General features: G+C 48.6%; 1 protein-coding gene across 1 annotated transcript in view; it reads left to right on the top strand.

Moving 5' to 3' along the window:
• Positions 1–25,176, top strand: part of LOC122368827 (serine/threonine-protein kinase/endoribonuclease IRE1-like) — a 165,240-nt gene that overhangs the window by 34,554 nt on the left and 105,510 nt on the right. Inside the window, exon 5 of the mRNA XM_043343088.1 lies at positions 146–315. Within this exon, the coding sequence (XP_043199023.1) occupies positions 146–315 (170 nt within the window). The remainder of the gene's footprint in view (positions 1–145; positions 316–25,176) is intronic.

Below are 25,176 nucleotides of genomic sequence, written 5' to 3' on the forward strand. Positions count from 1 at the left end.
AATGGTCGCTGCACTCTAAGTCCGTTCTTTCTTAGGTTTGCCAGACTATAGCTGTTTTGACCCGGACCCGCCTGCACATAGGAAACGCTGAAGTGTGAAATCTACAGTAGCTGTTGTTAACGTTATTTTCTTATTTATTTACAAGGTACTACCACGTGGAAAAGTCAGAAAGATTTTACTTCATCGCTTTGGAGCTAGCAGTCGGCACAGTGGAAGACTACGTGGAAAGAAAGCAGCACACTTCAAAGATTGATGAAATGGCCATCCTCCGAGACTCGTCCATTGCACTTGAATGGCTACACAGCCAGACTATCAGTAAGTGGCATCATAACCCTCGCACTTGTAGGGGGTCGGATGTACCCCTCCCCCTCGTTTTTCGCGAACAACCCGAGCAAAAAGCGGCCCATCACGACGAAGCTTTCAGTACCCTTGAGTTAACCCGCGCCCCACTGGGGGAGGGGGAGGGCTATTTATAGCCCCCTCTCGTTTTTCTCCAATAATTTCTAAACTGCTCGACGTGTCGACCCGAAACTCTTAGTACCTTAACCCTATTCCTGGCGGGGGGGGGGGGGGCCTCAGCAGCCCCCCTGAGGTTTTTTGGTTATTTCTCCCAAACGCGTTGAGCTAGGAAGCTCAAATTTTCTGACTTTTCCTAAAAACTTCTACGCAACATGTCTGAAAATTTTGAGTTGATCTGACCTCAGGTCAGGTCACCAGAGGCGGTTTGGTGACCCTACCTCAGAAAAGTTTGCAATCATGCCAGAGCTAGATTTTTTGACCGATCAATTTCTTCTCTTCAGGCTTTAGTTAGGGTACCAGTATGTGCAATTTGTATATCTCGGAATTTTTATATCGGTGACCTAAGGTCAGGTCAGTTTCGCGACCTCCCCATTATAAGTCAATGGGGGAAAAATCAACTCCCTGTTTTTACCACTAAAACGGGTCTGAATGGCCCCATATACCATACATGACTTCATATACGATCAACCTTCACTACCTTGAGGTCTGTTTTGCTGTTGGGCAGCTGTGAGGTCATGTGACGTCATCAAAGGTCACCAAAGGTTTTTGGCCAATAACTCCGTACAGGAACAAGCTACAGACGCGTGGATGGTCTCATTGTGTTCAGCTCGTCAAGACGCATCGAATGATATACGTGATGACCTCGAGGTCACGTGACCTGAGGTCAACCTTTGACCTTGACCTTTCGAGGTCAACATATATATCATTCGATGCGGATTGACGAGAGGATCACGATGATGCCCTTAGTTTGTTCCTATCTTGACTAATTCGAAAGTTATTCGAGAAAAACTCTCTCCATATCTAGCGCCGCCATTTTGACTTTTTCGACCCCTGTGACGTCATCTTTGACCTGACCTGAAAATGACCTTAGTAAAAATTGTAGATCTTGACCGTGCGTATCCGATGCCGTTTACCGTTTGTCGCTGCGATGTGTAGTTTTTGAGATCTGAAGGGGGGGCCGAATCGCCCCCCGCCAGTTTCTTGTCCCGGCGGAGCCCGCCAGGAATAGGGTTAACCCTCGCCCCGTTGGGGGCCATTTTGGCCCCCCTGTGGTTTTTCCTGAATAGCATAAAAACGGCGGCGCGCAGCGCCGCCAAATCTTCAGTACCTTCCCAGGCATCAATTTGACACCTTCACACCGAATTTGAAGTCTTAGGTCACCTTAGGTCGGGAGTTATTGAGGTCAAACTGAGGTCATGTTCGAGCAAAAATGAGCAAAAAACATGCAATCTTGAAACGCTCACCAAATTTACAGTTACCAAGCTATTTCAAAGTTCTTTATATGGTCTAGTAGCCAAAAAGCGGCGCTACAAAACTGCTATCTCGGATTTTCAAAATTTTGGGGTTTTGACACCTAAAAATTCAAAAAAATATTTTTTTTAGAAAAACTAAAAAAAATTAAACAATGTTTCCGAATTTCGAAAAAAAAACGAAAAATATATGATAGTCCTTGTGCTCTTCTATATACATAGCAAATTTCAGATCGATATCTCGTTTTTTGGCCAAGTTATAGCAAAAAAAAAACTGTTCAAAAATGATGACATCAAATTTTTTAACTCAAATTTTAGCGATTCTAGACCACGTAGGGAAAAACAAAGAACACCAATGAACTCCCCGTGACAAGCTGCATCGAATCGACTTACCCGTTTTATGCAAAAATATCAACTTTGAAATTTGACCTAATTTGACCTGACCTTGACCTGACCTTGACCAAAACGTGACCTAAGGTAGCCCAAAAGTCTGCCTGACCCACATAATCGCATTTGTCATGTAAAATGGACCATAAAACATGTATCACACGACACTATCAACATGTATCAAACATGTTTCACGGGCAGGAACGCGAGGTGCAGCGTAGCCACGCTTTCCCTTTCCGCCGTCGTGGCCCCAGCCCGGATCGGGCACACGTCCAACCGGAAAATGACGCCAGCCGTCTGTTGCCACGGTAGGATTCTCACTCTCGCCCAGGCCTGGCGGCCTCGCAATCTCCAGCCTCGGACCGAAGACAGGCGCGCCGGTGCCGAGGCCTCGGCGGTCGCGCGCAGGGTGTCCTCTGATGGCAGACCCAGCGCCCTCCCCAGCAGCCTGGCAGCCAGCGTCCAGCTTCTCTCCTCCATCGGAGAAAGTCGGACTTCCGCCATTAGTGCGTGGCACGGTGTTGAGCGCGGACACAGGTGATGATGCGGCCGCCTCTCGCAGTCCTGTTGTTGTTGTTGTTGGTCCCTCCGTCTCACAGCTGAGACGTAGCCGTCCGGCTCTGTAGGGACCTGTGGGCGGCCCCCAGGGCCGCCACGATGGCGCCGCTCCGCACTTCTTCCAGGTCGGGGTTGATGGATCCCAGCAGTCGGTGTCGGGTGGCCATCAGGGCCGGGCAGCGCAGGAGGACATGCTGGGGGGTGTCCGCCTCCTCCCGGCAGACGGGGCAGAGCGCAGCCCTGCAGTGTTGATCGTCACACTGCTCGCACCCCGCCAGCCGGGAGGGCGCCAGCCCGACTCTGTGGCGCCACTGTGTAGAGCTGGTCCAGTGGCCGGCGCGGAGCTGGTGTACAGTGGGTCTATTTAACCCTCGCCGGACCTATTGGTTTTCTACATACGCGCCGGCCGAGGGGGGGGGGGGGGCGGGTACGACCCCCCCTCGCCATTTCGCCCCTGGTGGAGCTAGCGCGTCGCGGGAAAAACGAGCGTGTGCGCCGTTACGAGACGCAGAGATTGGTACCCGATTTTAAGGTCCTAGGTCAACCGGTGACCTCTGAGATCAGGTCAAGTGCCCAAAGGTACGGTTCAGTTTTTGGTTAATAACTTCGCAAAAAACGGCCGCAGAGCGCCGATTTTGGCAGCATCGTGTTCGTCTCGCTCAGGCGCGTCGAATGATATACTTTTTGTCCGGGTCAGGTCAACTTGGGGTGTTGACCTCAGGTCAAGGTCAGGTCAGCACCCCCAGGTCACGAAGTTGGTCGAAAGGGGTCATGTCGCATATCATTCGATTCGGCAGGTCTTCCTGAGTCCATTGGTGGCTTTCCCGACTCGCTAGCTCAATTTTATCAAGAGTTATTGACGAAAAACTAATATGACCTTGATGACGCCATAAATGACGTCACGCAAGGTCAACATTGCAAAAGTGACGCATCTAAACTTGCAAGGAGTGCATAAAATCACGATTCTGTGTGCTTGAGATAGTTGGAGATCGTTCCCGGCGCCAGAATAGCAGTTTTAATTTTTCCCCATTGACTTATAATGGTGAGGTCACGAAAATGACCTGACCTCATATGACCTTTAGGAAAAATCCGAGATATACAAGTTGTGGGACTCATAATGGATACTAGATCCTGCAAGTTTCATTTCCCTGTGACATCTCCTCTGGCAGTGAGGGCGTTGCGAAGTTGCGACATCTGAAGACCGTGCAGAGGTTCACTTATGACGTCATAGGTCAGTGACCTGACCTGACCCAAAAATGCGGTTGGTGTCAAAAGATGCGGCTTTGATCAAAGGTCAGGTATGCCAAGTTTCAGCTCTCTATCGCCAGCGTGTTCGGAGCTATCGCGAAAAAACCCTATGGGGGGCGGCACCGATTCCAGGACAAAAAGTCAAATGACAAAATGTCAAAAGACAAAAAGTCAAATGCAAAAAGTCAAAATGGATAAAAGTCAAATGGAAAAAAGTCAAATGGATAAAAGTCAAAACGGATAAAAGTCAAAAGACAAAAAGTCAAATGGCAAAAAGTCAAAACGTCCAAAAGTCAAAAATGCAAAAAGTCAAATGGCAAAAAGTCAAAATGGCGAAAAGTCAAAAACGCAAAAAGTCAAAAGCAAAAAGTCAAATGGCGAAAAGTCAAAATGGCAAAAAGTCAAAAACGCAAAAAGTCAAAAGCAAAAAGTCAAATGGCAAAAAGTCAAAATGGCGAAAAGTCAAAAACGAAAAAAGTCAAAAGCGGAGTCAAAAGCGGACGGAGTACAACGGGCTTCCTCCAGCACTGCGCAACGTAGGTCAGGCTGCTTTCAAGGCCAGACTGAGAAAGCACCTTCATGAGCGCGAGCAAGTGACGTAAACGGCGGTAAATGTATGCTGAATGTGTTGTCAATTTGTCTGATCCGACTGTGTGAACTGTGATTCCGCGTGTTTGTTTCATCATCATTGCCCCCCCCCCCCCATTCTGTATCTGACTCGAGCATGTAATAGCCGTATTTTTCCACGGATTTGCCTCACGATGTGAAATAAATAAATAAATAAATAAATCCCCTCCCCTCAGCCTCGGCGCAGTGGCGGGCGGCCCTGGGCGGCCCACTCCCGGCGCTACGAGTACGCACGCCCCATGCGCCGTGATACCGCGTCACTCCCCCTCCCTCCTTCCCCCACAATGACCGGTGACCTCACTTCCCTCGGGATTTGGACTCACCCTACCCCGACCGTAGCGCCACGTGGTGGCTCTGGAGATCTTAACCCTCGCCGGCCGAGGGGGGGGGGGCGGGTGCCGCCGGTAACCGGACAAAAAGTCAAAAGGAATAAAGTCAAAAGACAAATAGTCAAAAGACAAAAAGTCAAATGCAAAAAGTCAAACGGGATAAAAGTCAAAAAGATAAAAGTCAAAACGGATAAAAGTCAAAAGACAAAAAGTCAAAAGCAAAAAGTCAAAATGTGCAAAAGTCGAAAACGCAAAAAGTCAAATGGCAAAAAGTCAAAAATGCAAAAAGTCAAAAATGAAAAAGTCAAAAGGATAAAAGTCAAAACGGAAAAAAGTCAAAAGACAAAAAGTCAAAAGCAAAAAGTCAAAACGTGTAAAAGTCAAAAGACAAAAAATCAAAAATGCAAAAAGTCAAAAGGATAAAAGTCAAAACGGAAAAAAGTCAAAAGACAAAAAGTCAAAACGAGTAAAAGTCAAAAGACAAAAAAGTCAAAACGGAATAAAGTCAAAAGACAAAAAGTCAAAAGCAAAAAGTCAAAACGGGTAAAAGTCAAAAGACAAAAAGTCAAAAAATGAAAAAAGTATAAAATAGAAAAGTCGAAGTCAAGGTCTGAAATAAAAAGTCAAAAGGATAAAAGTCGAAGCATCGATCTTTTCATCTTTTGAAAAATATTATACAGCGCAACGTTCCCTACCCACTGAAGTTGTAAGGAACATGTGAGTACGCGAGGGATTCTGACAGGTACCGGGGTCCGCAGCAGCGGGGCAGGGACGCTGGCTGCGGTGGTGGGGCCCACGCTCACATAATACGCGTTGAGCGCTTCCGGCGTGCACACTGGCGCAGCAGCAGTGGCACTCTTCCCCGCCCCGATCACCGGCCGCAGCACTGCCCACATCCTCACCGGTCCTGCCTCACGCAGCTAGCTGGTCAGCACAGTATGCCGCGTGGTCACGTCTGATGGCCGCTCGACACTGCCGGTTCCGGGTTCACCACCGTATACTCGGCGCGCGGGCCGAGCAGTGCGCGCCGCCGCGCCAGCAGCGCTCGCGTGGCGTCCGTGGTGCGCGGAGCATCGGGCGGCGGCAGCCCCTCCCCCATGGGAGAGGGTGAAAAGCAGTGCCTCCTCTAACCCTCGCCCGCACATGCCATTTTCCCATCCTAGAACGCACATGGGGGGGGGGGGGTGGTTGCCACCCCCCCCGCGCCATTTCGTTCCTGTTGGAGATAGAGCTTAGCAGTAAAGACCAAAAAGATTCTTTGGGAAGAGACGAATCCAATGATACCCAGTTTTACCTTCTCAGGTCAGTCATTGACCTTCCAGGTCAGGTCAAACTAAAAAATGTTGCTGTTTTGGGTCACCGTTGGATATCAAGTGTGCTGCTTATCAAATACCGATGACGATGCTGTTTTCTGGTGCCAAGCCAGCTAGAACCTCTTTGTCACACTACCCGACCAGAATTTTGCTGCTGAGGTCATTTCAGGTCAAGTTAGGTCAAGGTCAATTATATGTGTTTGTATGTCTGTGTGTGTCTGTGTGTATACTGATGTGTGCACCGATTGTTTTTGGGTCCATATTACATGAAATCATGATCTGAGAAGCTTTTACCAAAAATGCAGTCAAAAAACTTCAAAAAAAGTAAATTCAGCTTGCCTAAAACGCATTTATCTTAGATGACCTAGGTTGACCTTGACCCTGACCTTGACCCCTGTACATCGTCGAACAACATGTTCCATGATAGGTGGGAGGTAAGACTGGCAAAAAAGGCCGAAATCAGGGTGTCAAAAGCTCATAAGGCCCATGGCAAACGCAAGATGTTGAGAATTGGCCATTTGGGTCATGACATGACCTGAAAAACAAGGTCATATCTCCGAAACCAAAAATCACAGAAACTTGAAATTTTCAGTGGACATCAAGAAAGGATAGAGGAGCAGCTATACGAAAAATCAGCTTTCTAGCTCTAAAAATGTTGAGTGCAGAGCAGAAAGACTACCTGGGGGGGGTGGCAACCACCCCCCCCATGTGCGGGCGAGGGCTAAGCAGTTTTGACTGGGGGGCCCGATCACGGGCAATGACTAAGGTAACCTCTACCAAAAACGTCTAAGACTAAAAAAATGACTAAGGTACCCCTCAGTGACCAGTTTGGAGGAATGTCCGTGAAGTTAGCGTCAGCAACAGCAACGAATACAGCGTCGGATTCAGAATCGCTTAAAAAAACTCATATAAGGTCAATTGGGGGAGGGGGAGCAAGAATATGACCTTTATTTGGCCCTAGCTCTTACCCCTTACCCCTTAATCGGCCCTTAACCCGCGCCCTGCTGGGGGTCCTGGATTTCCACGCCCTGCTGGGGGGGGGGGGTGTTTGAACACCCCCCCTTGTAACTCGGCTCCTGGGCCACGTAGCGATACGCGGAAGGCGGCGTTCGAAAGAGAGTCAAAAATAATGAGGAAATCACTTCGGTCAATTTTTTGGTCCGGTCAAAGGTCAGGTCACCAGAGGTCATTGAAGGCAAAATTTCGCCGATTTCCAGGTCGAATGTCGAAAATTTCCAAGAAGCCAACGCATAACTCGAGAACCAATAGAGCTACAGCGCCGCGGAAAAGCGCATTCGATAGCCCTATTAACGCCCTTTCTGAGTAATTCTCTCAGATTTGACCTAACCTCAACGGTTTTGCCTGCAGGGGCAGGGCATATTTTAAGGATTTTTTACTGCGTCCCAAAGGTGGCATAGGGCACATGCTTCGATCGCAAAGGGCACATATCACATTGCAAGCGAAATAGTATATAATGCAGGTGAGATACACGTGTCATTGTGTAATGTGCCGGTGGAGAGACAGCAAGCGGGATATTGGGAGCGGGCTGTGATTGCTTTTGGCCAGTCTCGAAATTCGCCCAGTCATAGCGCGTTCTTTTTCCGCATTCAAAGGACGGACCGGCGAGTAAATGATATTTATATCGCTGTTAGTCATTCGTTTTCCTGAACGTCGCTGGGCGTGTTTGACCTCCCTTGATGCACCTAAATGTACCTATGTTTAGAGAATAAAAATGAATATGTACATGATCATTAAAATATGATACACACGTCTTTTCACGCGTTTTTCACCCTTATCAATCGAGTCAAAAGAGAGCTTGACGTGTGAAATATTGCCAATTCGCATTTAATATATTACCTATGTGTTGGAAATTATCAGATGACTTAAGGTCAAACAGTAGGTAGGTACCTACTTAACCTGTGACAAGAAATCATCGGATTTTAAAGCTATTTTAAAAGTAAATCATAAGATGATAGATGCATGTTTTGGATGAACAGTTTAAATAAATTCACATATATAAAAATCAAAACGTCTGTACGTATGTATGTATGTATGTATGTAACGCGTCAGTCACGCTTGGCGGGCTATTGCTCCGGAACGGTGCGGGCTACGGGGGTGGAATTTTAGGCGCAGGTCGGACGCGTGCATCTGTTTGTTGTATTAAATTTTGGAAGGGGTGCGCTCGGTGGTTTGCACGTGGCGGGCGCATCTTTGCGGGATTTTGGGCCGCGGCCGGCGCCGAGCAGACGGCACGCGCCTTAGGCTCAGTTTCTTCGCTGCAAAACTGGGTGAAATCAGAGCCGGAAGGTCACTGACCTTTGGCAATGAATACCGGAACAGAGCACCGCCGGCCAGGAGGAGACGCCAAATTTATTCTGGCAATAACTCGGCCGTTACTGGGCCGATTTTAATGAAAATTGATTTATTACGCTGCGCGTAATGCTGTCCCTCTAGTTACATATATAAAAATCAAAACGTCTGTACGTATGTATGTATGTATGTATGTAACGCGTCAGTCACACTTGGCGGGCTGTTGCGAGGCGACGGTGCGAGCTACGGGGGTGGAACTTTGGTGCCGAGTTGGACGCGTGCATCTGTTTGTCGTATTAAATTTTGGTAGGGGTGCGCTCGGCGGTTTGCACGTGGCGGGCGCATCTTTGCGGGATTTTGGGCCGCGGCCGGCGCCGATCAGAGAGCACGCGCATTAGCCTCAGTTTCTTCGCTTGCAAAACTGAGCGAAATCAGAGCCGGGAGGTCACTGACCTTTGGCAATGAATACCGGAACAGGGCACCGCCGGCCAGGAGGAGACGACAAATTTATTCTGGCCATAACTCGGCCGCTACTGGGCCGATTTTAATGAAAATTGATTCATTACGCTGCGCGTAATTCACATATATAAAAATCAAAATGTCCGTATGTATGTATGTATGTAACGCGTCAGTCACGCTTGGCGGGCTATTGCTCCGGAACGGTGCGGGCTACGGGGGTGAAACTTTGGTGCCGAGTCGGACGCGTGCATCTGTTTGTCGTATTAAATTTTGGTGGGGGTGCGCTCGCCGGTTTGCACGTGGCGGGCGCATCTTTGCGGGATTTTGGGCCGCGGCCGTCGCCGATCAGAGAGCACGCGCCTTAGCCTCAGTTTCTTCGCTTGCGAAACTGAGCGAAATCAGAGCCGGAAGGTCACTGACCTTTGGCAACGAATACCGGAACAGAGCACCGCCGGCCAGGAGGAGACGCCAAATTTATTCTGGCCATAACTCGGCCGCTACTGGGCCGATTTTATTGAAACTTGATTTATTACGCTGCAGGTAATGCTGTCCCTCTTTACGCTGCGCGTAATGCTGTCCCTCTAGTTCACATTGAAATTCATACTCAAAGAAAAATAACTAAAAAAAAGCATAACATTTCAACAGATACAGTGGTTAGTAGAGCTTGACACAAAAGCTTGCCGATCATCAATCCACCTGCATCTCTGCATCCGCTTACTACCTATATCGACTAGTTACTGCAGCCGTTTTGGAGCGGCTCACGGCCGATAACACGCCGGGCGTGCGCTAGCCGCCGGTGCTAAGCGCTAACCACTGAGTGCGCGTGGCCGACTGCCGCCCCGATGGCGCTGGCCCCCGGCACCGGCGCGGCGCTGCTGACCCATGGAGGGGGGGGGGGCTGATAATTAGTTGAGCCGGAATTGGGATAGAAGCCGGTATGGGATTGGGATAGAAGCTCAGCGAGACTAAGGGATTGTGTGGTGCCTTCGGTACGCCCCTCAAAATCACCCGTGTAGTAGAGCCCTCAGGGCCGCCGGTTATGAAGCCTTTGGAGGCACTGGTGTGGGCCCTCACAGGTACCGGTGTGATGCTCTCAGAGGCATTGGTGCGGGGCCCCCAGAGGTGCCGCTGTGGGCCCTCAGAGGCGCCGGTGAGGGTCCTCACAGTTGCCGTTGTGGGCCCTCAGAGACACTGCAGTTTGGGGTTGTCACAGTCGGGTGTGGGACCCTTAGAGCTGCTGGCTTGAACCCTTTACAGGCCGACAGGGGCTCTCAGAGACCGACAAGGGGCTCTCAAGAGGTCTGCGGTGCCTTTGGGAGCCCTGTGGAGGAGTCCTTAGAGACCAGCAAGGTACACTCAGACAGACGCCAGTGGGGCCCTCAGAGTCGTCGGTGTGGGGCCCTCAAAAGTCACCGGTGAGTGGCTGTCCGATGCGGCTCCGGCGTTGAGCCCCCAGAGCCGCCGATATATGGCCTTAAGAAGCACTGGTTTCGGGACCTCATTCAGGGGTGCCGGTTGCACTCAGAGGTGACAGTGTTGGGCCCTCAGTTAGGCACCGGTGTGGGGCATTCACAGCTGCCGGTGAGGGCCCTCGCAGGCGCCGTTGTGGGGGCCTACAACCATTGGTTTAGGGGGTCATCGTGCAGGCGTGTGTGGAACCCTTAGAGCTGCTGGTCCCTGATAGGCCGGTAAGGGCCCTCAGAGGCCGACAAGTAGCCCTCAGAGGTCGCCAATAGGCCCTGAGAAGCCGGCAAGGGACACTAAAAAGCCGGTGTGGGGCTCTTATGGAGAGAAGTGTGGCTCTTCGGAGCACATAAGGTGTTCTTGCGAGCCCTGTGGGGCCCTTCTGAGTCGAAGATGCCAGCGTGGACCCTCAGCCGCCAATTGGCGTCGCAAGGCCCCTCTGGCCCGAGAGGCCCCCTGATCCGATGGGGGCACGTGCCCCCTGCTTCCCCTCCCCCGGGTGCAGATAGAGAATGCAATCGGCGGTGCGGAACACAACAATTGCAATCGTTCCTCCTCCCGTCGCGAGGTCGCCCATACGACCCATATCCCATGATTGTCAACCCTGGGGCTCGGGTCGGCAATGTACCGGCAAGGAAATCAGCTTTAGGTGAGTAAAAAAGTTATTGTTATTAAGAGTCATTAGTTGTCGTTACGTTCGTCGTTCAGTAATAACAACTATACGGTGCCAAATGTACCCGACGTACAGCTTGGAGCCGGGCGCCGCCCGGTCTCCACCAGTGACGTCACGCTAATGCTTAGCGACCGGTCCATTGGAAATCGCGGGATGATTCTACCTCTCTTATACGGCCTTGGTTTCAATGGCCGGGAATCCCCGGAAGGGCGGGCGCCGATTCCGCCCGGGTCAGCCTAACATCCAGGCTCGCACGTCCGCCTCGGCTCCGACAGGTCCAGCACGGCGACTACGCGAATGTGATTCATGAATGGGTGGTGGGCGGTGGATGGTGCCACAGGGGAGGGGGAGCGGAGGGGATTAAAGGTGACACTTACGTTGCTTGTGATAACTCGCCTCGCCTCCCTGGGTTCCGCCCGGGTCCAGGGATAATCTTCTACAGCTTAAGCTAAAGTCTTATATTGGATTTTTTTTTTACAACATAAGTATTATTGGATCTGAGGGCAGGGCAAGGAACAGGAATAGATATGCACAATTTTCCCGAAATCCGGGCCCAGCACCGAACCGGCAGCAGCACCGAACGGGTCCTCAAGACGGGAAGACAACAAGGTATCGGGATTGAGGGCACTGGGCAGGGCAGAGAGGGTCACAGGGCCTGAATGCAGAGCAGGGCGCAGGGCCTGAAGGAAGGGCAAGGCAAGGTACAAGACCTTAGGACAGGGCACTGGGCAGGTCACATATCCTAGGGGTATAGTAGGGCAGGACATAACAAGGCGTACGACCCTAGGATAGGGCAGGGCACAAAGACTGGAGAGCAAATGTACATATGTGCTTAGGTGCATAGTAAATCAGGGCACAAAGCAATCAGAAAGGCAACATCTGTTGCATAGTAAAAGACCGAGGCATGCTAATCATTTTTGCTTGCACTTTTCCGCTGAAACCGTGACATTTCAGTGTGGGACGCAGTGGTCCAAATTTCGCGAGGGCTACGTCCCAAAGGCAGGGGGCTGCGTCCCAAAATGGGACGCAGTCAGTATGTTAAAATATGCCCTGTGCAGGGGGCAAAAACTGCAAAAATAGCCGATTTTTTCGAAAACAGTTTTTCTGCAATAACTTTTGACCCAAGCCTTGTACGAGCTTACTTTTACCGGCATCGTGTTCCTCTCGTCAAGACGCATCGAATGAACTATGACTTGACCTTGAAAGGTCAACTTGAAAATTTGACCTCAGGTCAAGGTCATGACCTGATCGGAAAGGGTCATGTTGCATATCAGTCGATCCGTATCGTCGAGCAGAACACATCTAAGGCGTTTTCATCGCTCTAGCATGCCTCTATCAAAAGTTATTTGCGAAAAACTGTTAGATACCATTCGTGACCTAAGATGACCTCAGGGCATAAACAAGGGTCACGGACACCATTTTCAAGTTCAGTGTGTCTAAACCACTTGTAATTCGGTGTTTGGGAGTGTTTATAATGTCTTTCATCCAAAAGAGGCGCATTTCAATTTTCTCCCATTGACTTATAATGGGGAGGTCGCAAAATTGACCTGACCTTAGGTCATCGATATCAAAATTCTGAGATATACATTTTGTACATGCTATTGCTCTTAGCAATCGCTGAAAGTTTCAAAGCGATCGGTCACTCGGTGTAGCTATGACAGACATTGAAAGTTTTTATGAGGTGAGGTCACTTCAAGTGACCTGGTGACCTGACCTTGAATGACCTTGGTCTGAAATTTTCACAACATGTGTAGAATTGATGTATGGTAAGGTGTACCAAAAACGGCGGCGCTCCGCGCCGCCGTTTTTGATATATTCGCGAAAAACCACAAGGGGGGGTGTTCAAACACCCCCCCCCCCAGCAGGGCGCGGGTTAAAGGACGGGGCGCGTCAAAAGTGCCTCAAGGGTTCGTATGATCGCCAAAATAAGGGTCGCAATCGATTCCTCGGGTCAATATCTAGCCGCAGCCTCGGGTTCCAGATGTGTGCAACTTACCCCTTACCCCTTAATCGGCCCTTAACCCTCGCCCATGTAGGGGGGGGGGGTTGGTGCAACCCCCCCTGAGGTTTTTCGGGAATAGTGCAAAAACGGCGGCGCGCAGCGCCGCCAAATTTTGGGTACCTTATGGGGCAAGCCTTGCGCATCTTTTGATAAAAAAAAAAATTGACCGGGTCATGTCAGGTCACGGAGTTATGACGTCACAAAGGGAACAGCCTCCGGCCGGATTTTCACAAACTGAGTGCCAACGCCCGAGGTTTCCTGCCGGTGGTACGGACATCGGTTGATGGATCGTGATGAAACTTCCCATGCATGTTGGGGCAAGTATCGGCTATCATATGGTATAAGAAACTTGACCGGGTCAGGTCAGGTCACGGAGCTATGACGTCACAAGAGGAACAGCGTCCGGTACTATTTTTGAAAAGCGCCCGAACCACTATTTTGCTAATTCTTGTCACCTCAATGGGAATATGCAGCAATATTAGCTTCTATAGGGAGCAAATGGACCTCCCAAATCCAAAAATACAATCAGATTTCAAAAATTTAAATTTTGGTTTTTCGAATTTCTGCCGCCGACTGTGACCTTGCCGACTTCCGGCGCTCCCAACGCGCCATTTTTAGAGCTAGGGAAACGAAATACATACCAAACGATAGAGAATTGATCAAGGAACACGATAGTGAAGGTTTCAAGTCGATATCTCCCACCGTTTTGCCGCAATCGCCGCGGAAATTTGAAAAAAGTCTATTTTTCCGAAAATTTGACCTTTGACCGGTCAAAAGTAGGTCAAATGTTGACCTAGGACCAAAAAATATACCACCAATCGCGAGATCTCGGCGAGAGCAATCCGTTGGTCTTTTCCGCTAAGCTCTACGACGCTCCGTTTTCAAACGCCAAGGGGGGTCGCACCAACCCCCCCCCCCCCTGCATGGGCGAAGGTGGCAGATCGCCGTTTACGGGCGAGGGTTAACCCGCGCCCTGCTGGGGGGTGTTTGAACACCCCCCCCCCTTGTGGTTTTTCGCGAATATCTCAAAAACGGCGGCGCGGAGCGCCGCCGTTTTTGGTACACCTTATCATACATCAATTCTACACATGTTGTAAAAATTTCAGACCAAGGTCATTCAAGGTCAGGTCACCAGGTCACTTGAAGTGACCTCACCTCATAAAAAGTTTCAATGTCTGTCATAGCTACACCGAGTGACCGATCGCTTTGAAACTTTCAGCGATTGCTAAGAGCAATAGCATGTACAAAATGTATATCTCAGAATTTTGATATCGATGACCTAAGGTCAGGTCAATTTTGCGACCTCCCCATTATAAGTCAATGGGAGAAAATTGAAATGCGCCTCTTTTGGACAAAAGACATTATAAACACTCCCAAACACCGAATTACAAGTGGTTTAGACACACTGAACATGAAAATGTTGTCCGTGACCCTTGTTTATGCCCTGAGGTCATCTTAGGTCACGAATAGTATCTAACAGTTTTACGCAAATAACTTTTGATAGAGGCATGCTAGAGCGATGAAAACGCCTTAGATGTGTTCAGCTCGACGATACGGATCGACTGATATGCAACATGACCCTTTCCGGTCAGGTCATGACCTTGACCTGAGGTCAAATTTTCAAGTTGACCTTTCAAGGTCAAGTTATAGTTCATTCGATGCGTCTTGACGAGAGGAACACGATGCCGGTAAAAGTAAGCTCGTACAAGGCTTGAGTGAAAAGTTATTGCAGAAAAACTGTTTCCGAAAAAATCGGCTATTTTTGCAGTTTTTGCCCCCTGCAGGCAAAACCGTTGACGTTAAGTCAAATCTGAGGGAATTACTCAGAAAGGGCTTTAATAGGGCTATCGAATGCGCTTCTCCGCGGCGCTGTAGCTCTATTGGTTCTCGAGTTATGCGTTGGCTTCTTGGAAATTTTCGACATTCGACCTGGAAATCGGCGAAATTTTGCCTTCAATGACCTCTGGTGACCTGATCTTTGACCTGACCAAAAAAATGACCGAAGTGATTTCGTCATTATTTTTGACGCTCTTTCGAACGCCGCCTTCCCCGTATCGCTACGTGGCCCAGGAGCCGAGTTACAAGGGGGGGTGTTCAAACACCCCCCCCCCCCCCAGCAGGGCGTGGAAATCCAGGACCCCCAGCCGGGCGCGGGTGAAAGGACGGGGCGCGTCAAATGGGAGAAAATTGAAAAGCGTCTGTTTTGCACGAACGTTATTCTAGACACTCTCAAACATCGAGATGCAGGTAAAATGGACACACTGAACCGGAAAATGGCAACTGTGACCCCTCGTTATGTCCCCGAGGTCATCTCAGGTCACGAACAGAATCTAACAGTTTTTCGCTAATAACTTCTGATAGAGACGTGCTAGAGCGCTGAAAACGCCTTAGATGTGTTCGGCTCGACGTTGCGGATCGACTGATATGCAACATGACCTTTTCCGGTCAGGTCATGACCTTGACCTGAGGTCAAATTTTCAAGTTGACCTTTCAAGGTCAAATTATAGTTCATTCGACGCGTCTCGACGAGAGGAACACGATGGTGGCAAAAAGAAATGTCATGACTCTTTTGAGTCAAAAGCAGGGATGCGGAGCCGGAGCCGGAGCCGGAGCCGGAGCCGCCGGAGCCGGCATATTTTGCCCGGAGCCGGAGCCGGAGCCGGAGCCGTGAAACAATATAGCCCGGAGCCGGAGCCGGAGCCGGAGCCGTCAAAAAAGGGGGCGACTCCGGCTCCTTTTCTTAACCTGCGCCCGGCTGGGGGTCCTGGATTTCCACGCCCTGCTGGGGGGTGTTTGAACACCCCCCCCCTTCTAACTCGGCTCCTGGGCCACGTAGCGATACGCGGAAGGCGGCGTTCGAAAGAGCGCCAAAAATAATGACGAAATCACTTCGGTCACTTTTTTGGTCAGGTCAAAGGTCAGGTCACCAGAGGTCATTGAAGGCAAAATTTCGCCGATTTTCAGGTCGAATGTCGACAATTTCCAGGAAGCCAACGCATAACTCGGGAACCAATAAAGCTACAGCGCCGCGGAAAAGCGCTTCGATAGCCCTATTAACGCCCTTTCTGAGTAATTCTCTCAGATTTGACCTAACGTCAACGGTTTTGCCTGCAGGGGGCAAAAACTGCAAAAATAGCCGATTTTTTCGGAAACAGTTTTTCTGCAATAACTTTTGACCCAAGCCTTGTACGAGCTTACTTTTACCGGCATCGTGTTCCTCTCGTCAAGACGCATCGAATGCACTATAACTTGACCTTGAAAGGTCAACTTGAAAATTTGACCTCAGGTCAAGGTCATGACTTGACCGGAAAGGGTCATGTTGCATATCAGTCGATCCGTATCGTCGAGCTGAGCACATCTAAGGCGTTTTCACCGCTCTAGCATGCCTCTATCAAAAGTTATTTGCGAAAAACTGTTAGGCACCATTCGTGACCTGAGATGACCTCAGGGGCATAAATAGGGGTCACGGACACCATTTTCATGTTCAGTGTGTCTAAACCGCTTGTAATTCAGTGTTTGGGAGTGTTTATAATGTCTTTCGTCCAAAAGAGGCGCATTTCAATTTTCTCCCATTGACTTATAATGGGGAGGTCGCAAAATTGACCTGACCTTAGGTCACCGATATAAAAATTCTGAGATATACATTTGATAGATACTGTTGCCCTTATCAATCGCTGAAAGTTTCAAAGCGATCGGTCACTCGGTGTAGCTATGACAGACATTGAAACTCTTTATGAGGTGAGGTCACTTCAAGTGACCTGGTGACCTGCCCTTGAATGACCTTGGTCTGAAATTTTCACAACTTGTGTAGAATTGATGTATTATAAGGTGTAACACAAAAACGGCGGCGCTCCGCGCCGCCGTTTTTGAGGAGCGCCGCCGTTTTTGAGATATTCGCAAAAAACCACAAGGGGGGTGTTCAAACCCCCCCCCCCCAGCAGGGCGCGGGTTAAGAGGAAATAATTATTTACCTAGTTCGGTTTGACAGTACAAGGCGTAAAACAATGTGGTATTCAAAACAGCCTTGTTATACAAATACAGAAGCAACGTGTACCAATCGGCCATCGTCTTTTTTCTTCCACCCGTATTAGGGGATGTACTGAGTAGAAGCCGGAGTCGGAGCCGCCGGAGCCGGATCATTTTACTCGGAGCCGGAGCCGGAGCCGGAGCCGCCATGACATTTCACCCGGAGCTGGAGCCGGAGCTGGAGCCGATTTTTTCTCCGGAGCCGGAGCCGGAGTCGGAGCCGTCTGAAATTTCCACGGCTCCGCATCCCTGGTCAAAAGTTATTGCCGAAATAACGTTTTTCGTAAAAACGGCTATTTTTGGAGTTTTTGCCCTCTGGAGGCTAAACCGTTGACCTGAGGTCAAATCTGAGAGCATTACTCAGAAAGGTCTGTAAAAGGGCTATCGAATGCGCTTTTCCGCGGCGCTGTAGCTCTATCGGTTCCCGAGATAGCCGTTGGCAGTTTCCAAAATGTTGAAATAGTGTACATTTGACCTTTGGTGACCTCTGGTGACCTGACCTTTGACCTGACCCAAAAAATGACCGAAGTGTTTTCGTCCTTATTTTGGACGTTCTTTCCATTGCCGCTTACCGCGTGTCGCTACGTGGCCCAGGAGCCGAGTTAGAAGGGGGGTGTTCAGACACCCCCCCCCGGCCCGGCGCGGAATCTCAGAGCACCGGCCCGGCGCGGGTTAAATGACGTCAATGGACTTTACGTAAAAAATACAAAAGACGAGATAATTTCAAAATTTTGAGTTGCAATTTTTGTCCCCTCAACTTTCAACCTACCCCATCAACTTTTCAAACGTTCCCGGGTCACCACTGCCCCATCGTGCAATTCCAGTGCTATGGCAAAGTTTTATCTGAAGGTTTAAACGTGCCCGATAGACTGGACGCGGTCCCATCCGTCCACTCACGCTCTCTGGTCTCTGTACGGTCATCGCTGACTGGTCCAGCATCCAACGCGCTGGGTTCTTTTACTTTTGACTTTTTCTCATTTGACTTTTTCCATTTGATTTTATCATTTTGACTTTTTTGCCGTTTTTTCACTTTTTGTCTTTTGACTTTTCGCGTTTTTTGACTTTTTGCCATTTGACTTTTTGCTTTTGACTTTTTGCGTTTTTGACTTTTCGCCATTTTGACTTTTTGCCATTTGACTTTTTTGCTTTTGACCTTTTTCGTTTTTGACTTTTCGCCATTTTGACTTTTTGCCATTTGACTTTTTGCTTTTGACTTTTTGCGTTTTTGACTTTTTGCCATTTTGACTTTTCGCCATTTGACTTTTTGCTTTTGACTTTTTGCGTTTTTGACTTTTCGCCATTTTGACTTTTTGCCATTTGACTTTTTGCATTTTTGACTTTTGGACGTTTTGACTTTTTGCCATTTGACTTTTTGTCTTTTGACTTTTATCCGTTTTGACTTTTATCCATTTGACTTTTTTCCATTTGACTTTTATCCATTTTGACTTTTTGCATTTGACTTTTTGTCTTTTGACATTTTGTCATTTGACTTTTTGTCCTGGAATCGGTGCCGCCCCCCATAGGGTTTTTTCGCGATAGCTCCGAACACGCTGGCGATAGAGAGCTGAAACTTGGCATACCTGACCTTTGATCAAAGCCGCATCTTTTGACACCAACCGCATTTTTGGGTCAGGTCAGGTCACTGACCTATGACGTCATAAGTGAACCTCTGCACGGTCTTCAGATGTCGCAACTTCGCAACGCCCTCACTGCCAGAGGAGATGTCACAGGGAAATGAAACTTGCAGGATCTAGTATCCATTATGAGTCCCACAACTTGTATATCTCGGATTTTTCCTAAAGGTCATATGAGGTCAGGTCATTTTCGTGACCTCACCATTATAAGTCAATGGGGAAAAATTAAAACTGCTATTCTGGCGCCGGGAACGATCTCCAACTATCTCAAGCACACAGAATCGTGATTTTATGCACTCCTTGCAAGTTTAGATGCGTCACTTTTGCAATGTTGACCTTGCGTGACGTCATTTATGGCGTCATCAAGGTCATATTAGTTTTTCGTCAATAACTCTTGATCAAATTGAGCTAGCGAGTCGGGAAAGCCACCAATGGACTCAGGAAGACCTGCCGAATCGAATGATATGCGACATGACCCCTTTCGACCAACTTCGTGACCTGGGGGTGCTGACCTGACCTGATTCCAGGACAAAAAGTCAAATGACAAAATGTCAAAAGACAAAAAGTCAAATGCAAAAAGTCAAAATGGATAAAAGTCAAATGGAAAAAAGTCAAATGGATAAAAGTCAAAACGGATAAAAGTCAAAAGACAAAAAGTCAAATGGCAAAAAGTCAAAACGTCCAAAAGTCAAAAATGCAAAAAGTCAAATGGCAAAAAGTCAAAATGGCGAAAAGTCAAAAACGCAAAAAGTCAAAAGCAAAAAGTCAAATGGCGAAAAGTCAAAATGGCAAAAAGTCAAAAACGCAAAAAGTCAAAAGCAAAAAGTCAAATGGCAAAAAGTCAAAATGGCGAAAAGTCAAAAACGAAAAAAGTCAAAAGCAAAAAAGTCAAATGGCAAAAAGTCAAAATGGCGAAAAGTCAAAAACGCAAAAAGTCAAAAGCAAAAAGTCAAATGGCAAAAAGTCAAAAAACGCGAAAAGTCAAAAGACAAAAAGTGAAAAAACGGCAAAAAAGTCAAAATGATAAAATCAAATGGAAAAAGTCAAATGAGAAAAAGTCAAAAGTAAAAGAACCCAGCGCGTTGGATGCTGGACCAGTCAGCGATGACCGTACAGAGACCAGAGAGCGTGAGTGGACGGATGGGACCGCGTCCAGTCTATCGGGCACGTTTAAACCTTCAGATAAAACTTTGCCATAGCACTGGAATTGCACGATGGGGCAGTGGTGACCCGGGAACGTTTGAAAAGTTGATGGGGTAGGTTGAAAGTTGAGGGGACAAAAATTGCAACTCAAAATTTTGAAATTATCTCGTCTTTTGTATTTTTTACGTAAAGTCCATTGACGTCATTTAACCCGCGCCGGGCCGGTGCTCTGAGATTCCGCGCCGGGCCGGGGGGGGTGTCTGAACACCCCCCTTCTAACTCGGCTCCTGGGCCACGTAGCGACACGCGGTAAGCGGCAATGGAAAGAACGTCCAAAATAAGGACGAAAACACTTCGGTCATTTTTTGGGTCAGGTCAAAGGTCAGGTCACCAGAGGTCACCAAAGGTCAAATGTACACTATTTCAACATTTTGGAAACTGCCAACGGCTATCTCGGGAACCGATAGAGCTACAGCGCCGCGGAAAAGCGCATTCGATAGCCCTTTTACAGACCTTTCTGAGTAATGCTCTCAGATTTGACCTCAGGTCAACGGTTTAGCCTCCAGAGGGCAAAAACTCCAAAAATAGCCGTTTTTACGAAAAACGTTATTTCGGCAATAACTTTTGACTCAAAAGAGTCATGACATTTCTTTTTGCCACCATCGTGTTCCTCTCGTCGAGACGCGTCGAATGAACTATAATTTGACCTTGAAAGGTCAACTTGAAAATTTGACCTCAGGTCAAGGTCATGACCTGACCGGAAAAGGTCATGTTGCATATCAGTCGATCCGCAACGTCGAGCCGAACACATCTAAGGCGTTTTCAGCGCTCTAGCACGTCTCTATCAGAAGTTATTAGCGAAAAACTGTTAGATTCTGTTCGTGACCTGAGATGACCTCGGGGACATAACGAGGGGTCACAGTTGCCATTTTCCGGTTCAGTGTGTCCATTTTACCTGCATCTCGATGTTTGAGAGTGTCTAGAATAACGTTCGTGCAAAACAGACGCTTTTCAATTTTCTCCCATTTGACGCGCCCCGTCCTTTCACCCGCGCCCGGCTGGGGGTCCTGGATTTCCACGCCCTGCTGGGGGGGGGGGGTGTTTGAACACCCCCCCTTGTAACTCGGCTCCTGGGCCACGTAGCGATACGGGGAAGGCGGCGTTCGAAAGAGCGTCAAAAATAATGACGAAATCACTTCGGTCATTTTTTTGGTCAGGTCAAAGATCAGGTCACCAGAGGTCATTGAAGGCAAAATTTCGCCGATTTCCAGGTCGAATGTCGAAAATTTCCAAGAAGCCAACGCATAACTCGAGAACCAATAGAGCTACAGCGCCGCGGAGAAGCGCATTCGATAGCCCTATTAAAGCCCTTTCTGAGTAATTCCCTCAGATTTGACTTAACGTCAACGGTTTTGCCTGCAGGGGGCAAAAACTGCAAAAATAGCCGATTTTTTCGGAAACAGTTTTTCTGCAATAACTTTTCACTCAAGCCTTGTACGAGCTTACTTTTACCGGCATCGTGTTCCTCTCGTCAAGACGCATCGAATGAACTATAAATTGACCTTGAAAGGTCAACTTGAAAATTTGACCTCAGGTCAAGGTCATGACCTGACCGGAAAGGGTCATGTTGCATATCAGTCGATCCGTATCGTCGAGCTGAACACATCTAAGGCGTTTTCATCGCTCTAGCATGCCTCTATCAAAAGTTATTTGCGTAAAACTGTTAGATACTATTCGTGACCTAAGATGACCTCAGGGCATAAACAAGGGTCACGGACAACATTTTCATGTTCAGTGTGTCTAAACCACTTGTAATTCGGTGTTTGGGAGTGTTTATAATGTCTTTTGTCCAAAAGAGGCGCATTTCAATTTTCTCCCATTGACTTATAATGGGGAGGTCGCAAAATTGACCTGACCTTAGGTCATCGATATCAAAATTCTGAGATATACATTTTGTACATGCTATTGCTCTTAGCAATCGCTGAAAGTTTCAAAGCGATCGGTCACTCGGTGTAGCTATGACAGACATTGAAACTTTTTATGAGGTGAGGTCACTTCAAGTGACCTGGTGACCTGACCTTGAATGACCTTGGTCTGAAATTTTTACAACATGTGTAGAATTGATGTATGATAAGGTGTACCAAAAACGGCGGCGCTCCGCGCCGCCGTTTTTGAGATATTCGCGAAAAACCACAAGGGGGGGGTGTTCAAACACCCCCCAGCAGGGCGCGGGTTAACCCTCGCCCGTAAACGGCGATCTGCCACCTTGGCCCATGCAGGGGGGGGGGGGTTGGTGCGACCCCCCCTTGGCGTTTGAAAACGGAGCGTCGTAGAGCTTAGCGGAAAAGACCAACGGATTGCTCTCGCCGAGATCTCGCGATTGGTGGTATATTTTTTGGTCCTAGGTCAACATTTGACCTACTTTTGACCGGTCAAAGGTCAAATTTTCGGAAAAATAGACTTTTTTCAAATTTCCGCGGCGATTGCGGCAAAACGGTGGGAGATATCGACTTGAAACCTTCACTATCGTGTTCCTTGATCAATTCTCTATCGTTTGGTATGTATTTCGTTTCCCTAGCTCTAAAAATGGCGCGTTGGGAGCGCCGGAAGTCGGCAAGGTCACAGTCGGCGGCAGAAATTCGAAAAACCAAAATTTAAATTTTTGAAATCTGATTGTATTTTTGGATTTGGGAGGTCCATTTGCTCCCTATAGAAGCTAATATTGCTGCATATTCCCATTGAGGTGACAAGAATTAGCAAAATAGTGGTTCGGGCGCTTTTCAAAAATAGTACCGGACGCTGTTCCTCTTGTGACGTCATAGCTCCGTGACCTGACCTGACCCGGTCAAGTTTCTTATACCATATGATAGCCGATACTTGCCCCAACATGCATGGGAAGTTTCATCACGATCCATCAACCGATGTCCGTACCACCGGCAGGAAACCTCGGGCGTTGGCACTCAGTTTGTGAAAATCCGGCCGGAGGCTGTTCCCTTTGTGACGTCATAACTCCGTGACCTGACATGACCCGGTCAATTTTTTTTTATCAAAAGATGCGCAAGGCTTGCCCCATAAGGTACCCAAAATTTGGCGGCGCTGCGCGCCGCCGTTTTTGCACTATTCCCGAAAAACCTCAGGGGGGGTTGCACCAACCCCCCCCCCCTACATCGGCGAGGGTTAAGGGCCGATTAAGGGGTAAGGGGTAAGTTGCACACATCTGGAACCCGAGGCTGCGGCTAGATATTGACCCGAGGAATCGATTGCGACCCTTATTTTGGCGATCATACGAACCCTTGAGGCACTTTTGACGCGTCCCGTCCTTTAAGGGCCGATTAAGGGGTAAGGGGTAAGAGCTAGGGCCAAATAAAGGTCATATTCTTGCTCCCCCTCCCCCAATTGACCTTATATGAGTTTTTTTAAGCGATTCTGAATCCGACGCTGTATTCGTTGCTGTTGCTGACGCTAACTTCACGGACATTCCTCCAAACTGGTCACTGAGGGGTACCTTAGTCATTTTTTTAGTCTTAGACGTTTTTGGTAGAGGTTACCTTAGTCATTGCCCGTGATCGGGCCCCCCAGTCAAAACTGCTTAGAGGAGGCACTGCTTTTCACCCTCTCCCATGGGGGAGGGGCTGCCGCCGCCCGATGCTCCGCGCACCACGGACGCCACGCGAGCGCTGCTGGCGCGGCGGCGCGCACTGCTCGGCCCGCGCGCCGAGTATACGGTGGTGAACCCGGAACCGGCAGTGTCGAGCGGCCATCAGACGTGACCACGCGGCATACTGTGCTGACCAGCTGCGTGAGGCAGGACCGGTGAGGATGTGGGCAGTGCTGCGGCCGGTGATCGGGGCGGGGAAGAGTGCCACTGCTGCTGCGCCAGTGTGCACGCCGGAAGCGCTCAACGCGTATTATGTGAGCGTGGGCCCCACCACCGCAGCCAGCGTCCCTGCCCCGCTGCTGCGGACCCCGGTACCTGTCAGAATCCCTCGCGTACTCACATGTTCCTTACAACTTCAGTGGGTAGGGAACGTTGCGCTGTATAATATTTTTCAAAAGATGAAAAGATCGATGCTTCGACTTTTATCCTTTTGACTTTTTATTTCAGACCTTGACTTCGACTTTTCTATTTTATACTTTTTTCATTTTTTGACTTTTTGTCTTTTGACTTTTACCCGTTTTGACTTTTTGCTTTTGACTTTTTGTCTTTTGACTTTATTCCGTTTTGACTTTTTTGTCTTTTGACTTTTACTCGTTTTGACTTTTTGTCTTTTGACTTTTTTCCGTTTTGACTTTTATCCTTTTGACTTTTTGCATTTTTGATTTTTTGTCTTTTGACTTTTACACGTTTTGACTTTTTGCTTTTGACTTTTTGTCTTTTGACTTTTTTCCGTTTTGACTTTTATCCTTTTGACTTTTTCATTTTTGACTTTTTGCATTTTTGACTTTTTGCCATTTGACTTTTTGCGTTTTCGACTTTTGCACATTTTGACTTTTTGCTTTTGACTTTTTGTCTTTTGACTTTTATCCGTTTTGACTTTTATCTTTTTGACTTTTATCCCGTTTGACTTTTTGCATTTGACTTTTTGTCTTTTGACTATTTGTCTTTTGACTTTATTCCTTTTGACTTTTTGTCCGGTTACCGGCGGCACCCGCCCCCCCCCCTCGGCCGGCGAGGGTTAAGATCTCCAGAGCCACCACGTGGCGCTACGGTCGGGGTAGGGTGAGTCCAAATCCCGAGGGAAGTGAGGTCACCGGTCATTGTGGGGGAAGGAGGGAGGGGGAGTGACGCGGTATCACGGCGCATGGGGCGTGCGTACTCGTAGCGCCGGGAGTGGGCCGCCCAGGGCCGCCCGCCACTGCGCCGAGGCTGAGGGGAGGGGATTTATTTATTTATTTATTTATTTCACATCGTGAGGCAAATCCGTGGAAAAATACGGCTATTACATGCTCGAGTCAGATACAGAATGGGGGGGGGGGCAATGATGATGAAACAAACACGCGGAATCACAGTTCACACAGTCGGATCAGACAAATTGACAACACATTCAGCATACATTTACCGCCGTTTACGTCACTTGCTCGCGCTCATGAAGGTGCTTTCTCAGTCTGGCCTTGAAAGCAGCCTGACCTACGTTGCGCAGTGCTGGAGGAAGCCCGTTGTACTCCGTCACTGCGGAGTACAAAAAGCGGCGGCGTCCCGATTCCGTACATATGGCAGGGGTAGCTAGCTGTTC

This window comes from Amphibalanus amphitrite, unplaced genomic scaffold (assembly GCF_019059575.1).
Source record: "Amphibalanus amphitrite isolate SeventyFive unplaced genomic scaffold, NRLGWU_Aamphi_draft 000979F_arrow, whole genome shotgun sequence".
NCBI lineage: Eukaryota > Metazoa > Arthropoda > Thecostraca > Balanomorpha > Balanidae > Amphibalanus > Amphibalanus amphitrite.